The sequence below is a fragment of the Rhinopithecus bieti genome, unplaced genomic scaffold (assembly GCF_001698545.2).
Source record: "Rhinopithecus bieti isolate Rb0 unplaced genomic scaffold, ASM169854v2 scaffold_1853, whole genome shotgun sequence".
NCBI classification, from domain to species: Eukaryota; Metazoa; Chordata; class Mammalia; order Primates; family Cercopithecidae; genus Rhinopithecus; species Rhinopithecus bieti.
In genome coordinates this window covers 4,110,758-4,120,736 of record NW_016804151.1, presented here as the reverse complement: position 1 = coordinate 4,120,736, position 9,979 = coordinate 4,110,758, and the positions used below count along the sequence as shown (strand labels likewise).

Genomic DNA, 9,979 nt, shown 5'->3' with positions numbered 1-9,979 from the left:
CCCCGCCGCGCCCCGCCGCGCCCCGCCGCGCCCCGCCGCGCCCCAAGCGACCCAGGCCCCGCCCCTCGTGTCCTAGGCTATTCGGTAGTGTCAATAAAGTTGCAGCGCTTTGTAGTTTGCGGCGGACAACATGGCGGCCTTCATGCTGGGTTCGTTGCTTCGGACGTTGAAGCAGGTCAGGCTCCTACCTTTATCCACACCGCTACCCCTCACCCCTGAATCTCGTAACCCTCGGGTCCCCCACGACTCTGCCACCTGTAGTGCTCAGTGAGGACCAGTCCAGGGGTTCTCCCTCCACCCTCTTCCCCGCTTGGGCTTGGTTCAGGGGAGGTCCGAGCTGCAGATGCCAGTTTGGTTTTCGTAAGCATATAACTAACTGGTATTAAAAGATGTGAGCTTGACTCCGATTTAGAAGAGAGTGAGTAGATGGGAGACGAGGTACGAGGATTGAGCTTTCAGAGACTTCTAACGTTAAGAGATGAGACCCGTGCAAAGGAGATTGAAAGGGGCTGTCAGCTAGGGAGGTGGAAAACTAGGGGAGTGGGATAGCCGGGAAGCAAAGGATGACAGAATTTCAAAGTGTAAGGAGTGGGCAACTCTGCTCAAAGTTGATAAATCAATTAAAAAGAAGTGCTGAGAATTGGCTGACGAGTTTAGCAGGGTTGGAACCTTAATCACAGGTGCGACGAGTTTAGTTGTTGGAACCTTAATCACAGGTGTGACGAGTTTAGTTGTTGGAACCTTAATCACAGGTGTTCTGAAGATGTTATGGGGACGAAACCCTTATAGAGAATAGGAGGAAAGAAATTGGAGTATAGATAAGCCTTTAAAGGAGGTTTGCTGTAAAGGAGAGCAAAAAAACTGGGTCAATAACTGGGGTGGCGGGGGAGTTGTTTTAACATGGCAGGGAAAACAGCATGTTTGTGTATGAAAGGGAAAGATCCTGTAGTATTAAAAATTGATGATATAGAAGAGGGAAGAATTGCTAGAGCTGTACCTTTATGTAGGCAAGAGGCAATGGAGGCTGGTTAGACTGCAGTGGTGTTTAAAACTAATTGATCACAACCAGATACAGATTTATTTGTTCCTTCTCCACTCCCGCTGCTTCACTTGACTAGCCCTAAAAATACCAAAAACATTAAAAAAAAAAGAAAAAAAAAAAGTCGATGGGGTCTTGTGCATGAAGTCATGAAGTTTGGTCTTAGGAACCTGGACAGTTCATCTGTAGCAGTTTTGTCCATAGAAATATAATGTGAACCACATGTGTAATTTAAAATTTTTCTAGTAGCCACATTTAAAAAGTAAGAAGTAGATGAAATTAAGTTTAATATAATATTTAACCAGGTATATCTAAAATATTGTGGTTCTAACATGGAATCAATATAACAATGACATATGAAATAGTTACATTCTTTTTTTCATACTAGATTTTCAAACACTGAAAGCATATCTCAGTTTGGATGATAAATTTCCCATAATTAAAATGGAAAATATAGTTCTACCAAAATAATAAAGTTGTTTAATGTTTACAATGCTTTGGTTTTTAATTTTAAGTTAATTAAAATAATTACATTCCCCAGTTGTACTAGTTATATTACAAGTGTTTAATACCCCTATGTGGTTAGCGGCTACTCTATTGGACAGAGTGGATCTCTGATAACAGAAGGGAATGTAGAACATATGGTACAGATGCTAGTAAGTGAGTCACTGTGATGGTGAGCATTTATAGAAATGCTCTTTTGATTTCTTCTAATTTTATAATTAAGGAGAAGGTGAAGTCATCAGCTGAGTGTGAGGATGTGGGAGCAAGTGTCAGAGATTTAAGGGGAAAGAGACCATGTAAAAGAGTTGGAAATGGACAGAAGGAATGGTCAGGAGAATTGGAGTAAGTACAGAGAAGTGACAGAGGGGCCAGAGAGTTGATGGTGTATTCAAGAGAACATTGTATTTATAGAACAAAGGAATTCAGGCTGGGTGAGAGAGGACGAAAGGAAATCAAAAGCTGAGTGAAAAAAGTGAAAAATGGTAGGATCAATGGATTGAAAGTCCCAGAAGCATTGTTATTGGGGTGTTACAAGGAGCAAGCTAGAAAGAAGTGATAGAGAATGAGATATACAAAGTGAGATAATAGAGAACTTGCACTTATTAATAATAAAATACCCACGACATGGGCATGGAATTGAATAGTTAAACAAGAGTGACAAAAATCATTGAAGGAGAGGTGTTAAGACAGAGTGATTAGGGTATAATTTCATGTATATTGAAATCACCAGGAATTAAGATAGCAAGAATATTGGAGAGAGTGACAGTAAGCCAGGATCCAAAATCGTGGAAAAATGAAAGGGAGTAGCAGGGGCTTTGGTAGATGACTGTAATGATGAGAGGTAGTGGAAGGTAGTAAGCCCAATGGCATGAGTCAAAGCCAGGAGCTTTCAGGAAGGAAGGAGAACTGGAAGTTGCAATGAAGAGCAAGGAAGACACTTACCTATCCCATCTCTAGGCCCAGTTATGGAAGAAAAAGGAGCTACAGGAAAAGCTGTGAGGAGGGATTTAAAATTTGGCCAGAGCGAAAGGTGAAGGAGATGTTAAGAGAAGTTGAGAATTTAAAAGATTTTGATGGTAGACCATGGATTTGGAGGGCCCAGTGGAAAGATTTTAGGAGCTGAAGAGGGGTAAGAGATTGGGGCAGGATAAGATGTGTACAGAGCAGAATAGATGCAGCCTTAATCTATAAAGCACCATTATAAGCTGGTAAGGAAATACACCACAGTAGAAATGCAAAGGACATAAAAGCATTCACAGAAGAAATAATGTAATAGGCCAATAAATATTTTATTTTAAAAGTGTATTACTTCCCGATTTCAAGACCAGCCTGACCAACATGGAGAAACCACATCTCTACTAAAAATACAAAATTAGCCAAACGTGGTGGCGGGCGCCTATAATCCCAGCTACTCGGGAGGCTGAGGCAGGAGAATCGGTTGAACCTGGGAGGCAGAGGTTGCAGTGAGCTGAGGTCATGCCATTGCACTCCAGCCTGGGCAACAAGAACAAAACTCCCATCTCAAAAAAAAAAAAAAAGTGTTATTATTTTTCTAGTAAGAAAACAAGGTATGCAAAATAGAATGAAAGACTGTTTTTAAAAACTAATAGAAGTGTTCTAGGAGAATTTGATTAGGAATACTTTGAAAAAGAATTCAAAGACGAAATGCTTAATCTTGTTTTCTAAATCCCCTGTACCCTCAATTTCATAGGTAAAAGCAAACCTCACATTGCCCCTCAAGGTGAATGGTTTCTTTCAGCCAGAATGATTTCTCCTTGATCTTATGAATGTATATTGTTCTTTTCTATGTTTTGTTTGGACAAACTAGCTTTTCTCCCCTCCCCTGTCCCCACTTTAGTAAAAATTCTATCAACATTTCAAAGCCCGTCTTTCTGGGACAAGCGTTTCCAGCCATGGTTACCAAGGCATTCACTGGACTCAGTCATATGCCACATCAATATTCACATTCTATTCCTGCTTATCTTTTTTCCAAAAGGTGATTGCAGAATTGTTATATTTCCCCATGGAACTTTTGTTTAGTAATGTGAGCACTGAAGATGTTCAGTTTATCTTTTGTCAATAGACTGAAAAAATGTTGGCTTTCTATTTATAGTATTCTTATTTTCAGTTTTATATTTTGCTATACATATAAGTTTACAAACATCACTTATCAGAAGCCATCATTTTTCTATAGGGGCAATTTAATTAACATGTAATATTTCCTCTGGTTTGAGAGAGACTTACGTTTCTTGCGATCTATACTCCCTTTGCCTGTACTGTCAGTCAAAACTGTAAATTATCACCACGAAAATATGAGACTACAAGGAATATACTGTCTTATTACTGGACAACTAGTGCTGAGAAGTATTAGGTCAGTGATAGTTTTAAAGTACCCTTTGACCTAGCAGTTTTGCTCCCAATAATTTATCCTCGTTGGGTACAGTGGCTCATTCCTGTAATCTCAGCTTTGGGAGGCCGAGATGGATGGATCACTTGAGGTCAGGAGTTCAAGACCAGCCTGGCCAACATGGTGAAACCCCGTCTGTACTAAAAATACAAAAAACAAAAAACAGCCAGATGTGGTGGCGGGCACCTGTAGTCTGAGCTACTTAGGAGGCTGAGGCATGAGAATTGCTTGAACCCGGGAGGCGTATGTTGCAGTGAGCCGAGATTGCACCACTGCACTCCAGCCTGGGTGACAGAGCTAGATTCCATCTCAAAAAAGTAAAATAAATAAATAATAATGTATCTTTAAGATATATAGAAATACATATGAAATGATTTCTAAGACATTATTCACTGCAGCATTGTTTATAATGATAAATAGTGAGGTCTGTCCAGCAATATGTGGCAGGTTAAATTATGATGCTTCTATATAGTGGATTATGCAATATGAAGAAAATGGGGAAGCTTTTTACATTCAGATATTGAAAGATCTCTAACGTATATTGTTAACTGAAAAGAGGGAATGAAAAATGGGAGGGGAGTGTATACAGACAAAAATCTCTGAAAGATAAAAAAGAAACTGGAAACAGTGGATACCTGTGGGGCATAGGAGTCACTGGGCAGGTGAGGAATGAGGTGTGGGGAGACTTTTCACTGTGTGTCTTTTTATACCTTTTTGATTTTTGAACCATGTGACTATTGGCCTAAGTACAGGTCGAACAGAATAATAAAAATTTCTGAAAATCTGTCTTTCACCTTCTAATACATATGTTATTGCATTATATTATGATTTTGACTTAATATACATCCATAAAACTTATTTATTCTGAATTAGGAAGTCTATTATCTTAAATTATTAAACTGATCTAAAACAACTCTTGAATACTAGATCATAAATGGTGGCAGAAAGAGAATTGCAGGATTGAGGAACACTCAGAATATGGGCCTGGCTATCCTTCACTGGTCCCTTGTCTCTGTCTTTCAGATGGTTCCTTCATCAGCTTCAGGCCAAGTTCGAAGTCACTACGTAGACTGGAGAATGTGGCGCGATGTGAAGAGACGAAAAATGGCCTATGAATACGCAGATGAGAGGCTACGTATTAATTCACTCAGGAAGAATACCATTTTGCCAAAAACTCTTCAGGTTAGCTAATTAAGATGAGTCCCTTTGTACCACAAGATCCTTAACTCACATCAGATCGCTTTTGATACTGTTTGTTGTGACTTGGTATCAATATAATTTCTGGAGAATAAGATCCACATCAATGTAAACAAATAGCCTTGAAACTGATTTTGGTGAGTTTCAAATTAAAGACTATTCACTCCTAACTAGCCTTTCAACTGTTTCATTATGCCAGCCTTAGAAAGTACTGGTAAACTGGGTATTATTTTCACCTAAGGTCTCTCCCTGACTTCATCCCAATCTTGTTTTTTTTTTTTTTTTTTTTTGAGATGGTGTCTTGCTCTGTCCCCTGGGCTGGAGTGCAATGGTGCAATCTCGGCTCACCGCAACCTCTGCCTCCCAGGTTAAAGCAATTCTCCTGCCTCAGTCTCCTGAGTAACTGGGATTACAGGCGCATGTCACCATGCCCAGCTAATTTTTGTATTTTTAGTAGAGACGGGGCTTCACCATGTTAGCCAGGCTGGTCTCGAACTCCTGACCTTGTGATCCACCCATCTGGGCCTCCCAAAGTGCTAGGATTACAGGCGTGAGCCACTGTGCCCAGCCTCATCGCAATCTTTTAACTGGCAAGGCATTGGGAGGCATTGCTGATGTTGATACTGTTCCTTACCCAGTACCATTCTGAGCCTGTCTCCCTGAACTCCCTTGCCCACCTCTGTGTGCTGAAGTGCCTTTCCATTAAGGCTTACTTTCTTGTCACACTGCTTGGGTTGAATAAGAGGATGTCCACCTTGCTTGGCTTTCTGAAGCATAAAGCCCTGCACCTAAGTGGTGATGTAGCATATCTGCGTTAAACAGGCTTATTAGGGAGCTATAAATTAAACTCAAGGCCACTCAACTTATTGAGAACTCAGATTTTTTAAAAACTACATTTAAAGAAGTTGACAGAATGATATACATCCTATTTATTACTATGGTTTCTTTTTAGTCTTGTCTAGATTAAGCCAGATGAGCAGAAAACTGAGGGCCTTGGACCACTGGGTTATGGCTTACACTAAAGTGGCATTAAGCTACTTTCCTACATTTAGGGAGTAATAAGAAGTGGCAGGCCAGGCACAGTGGCTCATGCCTGTTATCCCAACACTTTGGGAAGCTGAGGCGGACAGATCACCTGAGGTCAGGAGTTCAAGACCAACCTGGCCAAACCCTGTCTCTACTGAAAATACAAAACTTAAATGAGTGCAAATGGCACATACCTGTAATCCCAGCTATTCGGGAGGCTGAGGCAGGAGAATTGCTTGAACTCGGGGGGCAGAGGTTGCAGTGAACCGAGATCATGCCACTACACTCCAGCCTGGGTGACAGAGCAAGACTGTGTCTCAAAAAAAAAAAAAAAAAAATTGTGGGGCCCGGGAGAAACTGAGCTCAAGATGTTGTTCATAGAGGCAGGGAAGCAGGATGGTGGCTGCTTGGAGCTAGGAGGACGAGGGTGTATGGGGGGTATGGGGGGCAGGGGGAAATCAGGAGATACTGGTCAAAGGGTGTACTTTGTTGTAAGATGAATCAGTTCTGTGGAGCTAATGCACAGCACCGTGACTATAGTCAATAGTACTGTATTGTGTACTTGAAATTGCTAAGAGAGTAGATCTGAAGTGTTCTTAACACACACACACACACACACACACACACACACAAAAGGTAATCTTGTGAGGTGAAGGATGCATTCATTAGCTTCATTGTGGTAATCATTTCACAATGTATATGTTCAACAAATCATGACATCGTATGCCTTAAATATATGCAATTTTATTTGTCAATTATACCTTAATACAGCTGGGGTGTGTTGTTTGAGTACCTTTATGAAGACACCCAGAAGAAGTGTCTCTGGTATGACTAGCAGCAATAACTGTGCAGAGTCTGAATCATGTAAACTGATCATGGTTCTCTGCTGCCTGCTAAGTTTCTTACAAGTCAAATTTATGTCCCAGTTCTAACAAACTCAGGCTTTTACAGCATGCACTTTTGTGTTCCTGAGGCTTTTATCTTTTCTACTGTCATTTCTCTTTGCCCCAGTTTCCTCATTTGTAAACTGCCTTAAATCTTTCAGGGAACAAGGAGGGGTATGTATCAACCAATCAATCAATCAGTAATTTCTAGCCATTCTTTAAAGTCCACCTCCATGAAACCTGGCTTCAATCTTCCCGCCCAGTCATTTCTTCTCTCCAGTTCCTTTTATAGCATTTATTGTTTACTACTCAATGGCTCAGTCATGTTGTTTTTTCATTTTGTTTTGTTTTGAGATGGGGTTTTGCTCTTGTTGCCCAGGCTGGAGTGCAGTGGCACGATCTCGGCTCACCACATCTGCCTCCTGGGTTCAAGCAATTCTCTTGCCTTAGCCTCCCAGCCAGCTGGGATTACAGGCATGCACCACCACACCCAGCTAATTTTGTCTTTTAGTAGAAACGGGGTTTCTCTATGTTGGTCAGGCCGGTCGCAAACTACCGACCTCAGGTGATCCGCCCACCTCAGCCTCCCAAAGTGCTGGGATTACAGGCATGAGCCACTGCACCTGGCAATCATATTGTTTTATATAATTCTGTTAGTTCATAATGGTAACACATGCAATAAGCTTTTGTGTTAATTTTGGTTTGTATATACTTTCATTTAATTTGTGTTCTCTTAATGTGTTATTTTGCTTGCATGACAGTCTAGCACAGGGTCCATCATACTTGTCAGGACACTTATCAGATTAAAGTGAATATTATGAACACTCACACTCTTGAACACATACATAGGAAGAAATCTCTACTGACAAAACCTGAGCCCTAGCTACTGCTGTAATCCCTCCTTTTGTCCCCTCAACCACTTTGCCCTTACCTGATTCATCCTCTACCTTGCAAATGATTTTTTAAAATATAAACCTCATCTGATCTCTCCCCTTTACTTCTCCAGTTGTCAGAATCTTTACCATAGACATCAGGGCTCCATGTGATACTCTCCTTCCTCCTTCTCTAGTCTTATCTCAAGCCACATTCCTTCCTATTTGATCATCAGCCCAGAGGTTTCAAACTTCTGTGATTCAAAAAACGTGAGGAGGCAACAGAAATACATTCACATACTTTACCAATGACTTAAACAAAAGTATGTAGCTGTACTATTCATATTCGCTCAAATCGGAAGATGACCCAGATGACCATCAAAGGTAGGATGGATAAATGAATTATGGTACTCATGCAATGAAAATTACCTGCCAGTGGCCGGGTGCTGTAGCTCACACCTGTAATCCTAGCACTTTGGGAAGCCGAGACAGGCGGATTGCCAGAGCTCAGGAGTTTGAGACCAGCCTGGGCAACGTGGCAAAACCCCGTCTCTACTAAAATACAAAAAATTAGCTGAGTGTGCTAGTGCACACCTGTAATCTCAGCTACTTGGGAGGCTGAGGCAGGAGAATCACTTGAACCCAGGAGGCAGAGGTTGCAGTGAGCCGAGATTGTGTCATTGCACAATCTGTCACCCATAGCCTGGGTGACAGAGCAAGACTCTGTCTCAAAAAAAAAAAGTAAGTTACCTGCCAGTGAGAAGGAGCAAAATACATGTGCAACAATGTAATGCGATCTGTGTAATAATGTGATTTCCCTTAGGACGTGGCCGATGAAGAAATCGCTGCCCTCCCACGGGATAGCTGTCCTGTTAGAATCAGAAATCGGTGTGTTATGACGTCCCGTCCGCGTGGTGTGAAGCGGCGCTGGAGGCTTAGTCGTATAGTCTTCCGTCACTTAGCTGACCACGGGCAACTTTCTGGGATCCAGCGAGCAATCTGGTAAATGAGCTCCAGAACCTATTGAGCTTGCAGGGAAGCCAGTTCCAGCAAGAAAAGATTTTTTTAATAGACCAAACCCTAATCTCTACAGGGGCCCAGTGCAGTTGTTTGGCCTACCTGATGCTATCTCTAAACTACTTTTAAAATGAAGAAATTTGGGTGTTTCATGTCAGTGAATTATCTTTTCTCTTGGACTTAATAAACATACTGTTCCATACATAGTGCAAAGAGTAGTATAATAAATATTTTCTGTGAATATGTTTTTTATACCCTCCTTTTAAGTTTAATCTTTTAGTAACATATAAGGGTTTTTGTTTTTAAGAGCATTATTTCATAAAATGTTATACATAATCCAACTAATTGACATGTAGCTCATTTATGGCAGTTTGTAATCCTGGGCTAGCTTTCCCGACCTGCAGAGCTCCCCTGCCTATTACTGTTGGATAAACAGTAGATTGGATAGCAAGGCTGCTATTCTGGATTATCTGATGCTCCACTTCTTTGTGTGATGGCTGAAGAAAAGAACCACTAAATGTTTTCTTGTCCATCCTTAAGGGACTTTAAAACAAATTATGCCTCTTTAAGTCCTTGAAGGTTTCCATCCAGAGGAAAAGTTTTGTTGGAACAGTATATATTCCCTATTTTTATGTTTATTTAATTCATAACAGAAATAAGTAAGGCTAGCACAAAGTTCTCATTCAGTAACTCAACAGTGTGATCAGCCCAGTGATAAAAATACACATATTGAAGTACCTACTTAACATCAGGAAAATATTCCTGGAGAACTTACTAATAAATGAGGAGGTGAGGGGTGAGATTTTTTTCTGCACACAGAGGAAACAAAAGCACAAAGAAGCAAAGGCACTCTAGCATCAGAGAACCACAGTCACTTCAGTGGATCAGATATATGAAGCACAAGACAAGGCTCATATAGTGGAGGATCTCACAAATCATGTGAAGGAATTAAGACTGACATACCAGGTATTAGATAGTTTTAAGCACAGGAATGACATCATCAGTTTGTAACACAGGTTAAGTGACGGCTGTG

At 40.9% G+C, this 9,979-nt stretch overlaps 1 protein-coding gene across 1 annotated transcript; it reads left to right on the top strand.

Moving 5' to 3' along the window:
• The first annotated feature begins 51 nt into the window (after nucleotides 1-51).
• On the top strand, nucleotides 52-9,198 carry MRPS14 (mitochondrial ribosomal protein S14). Its single transcript, XM_017866962.1, has 3 exons — nucleotides 52-175; nucleotides 4,974-5,132; nucleotides 8,753-9,198. The coding sequence occupies exons 1-3, from the start codon at nucleotides 131-133 to the stop codon at nucleotides 8,933-8,935; spliced, it is 387 nt and encodes a 128-aa protein (XP_017722451.1). The 5' UTR covers nucleotides 52-130; the 3' UTR covers nucleotides 8,936-9,198.
• Nucleotides 9,199-9,979: the final 781 nt, after the last annotated feature.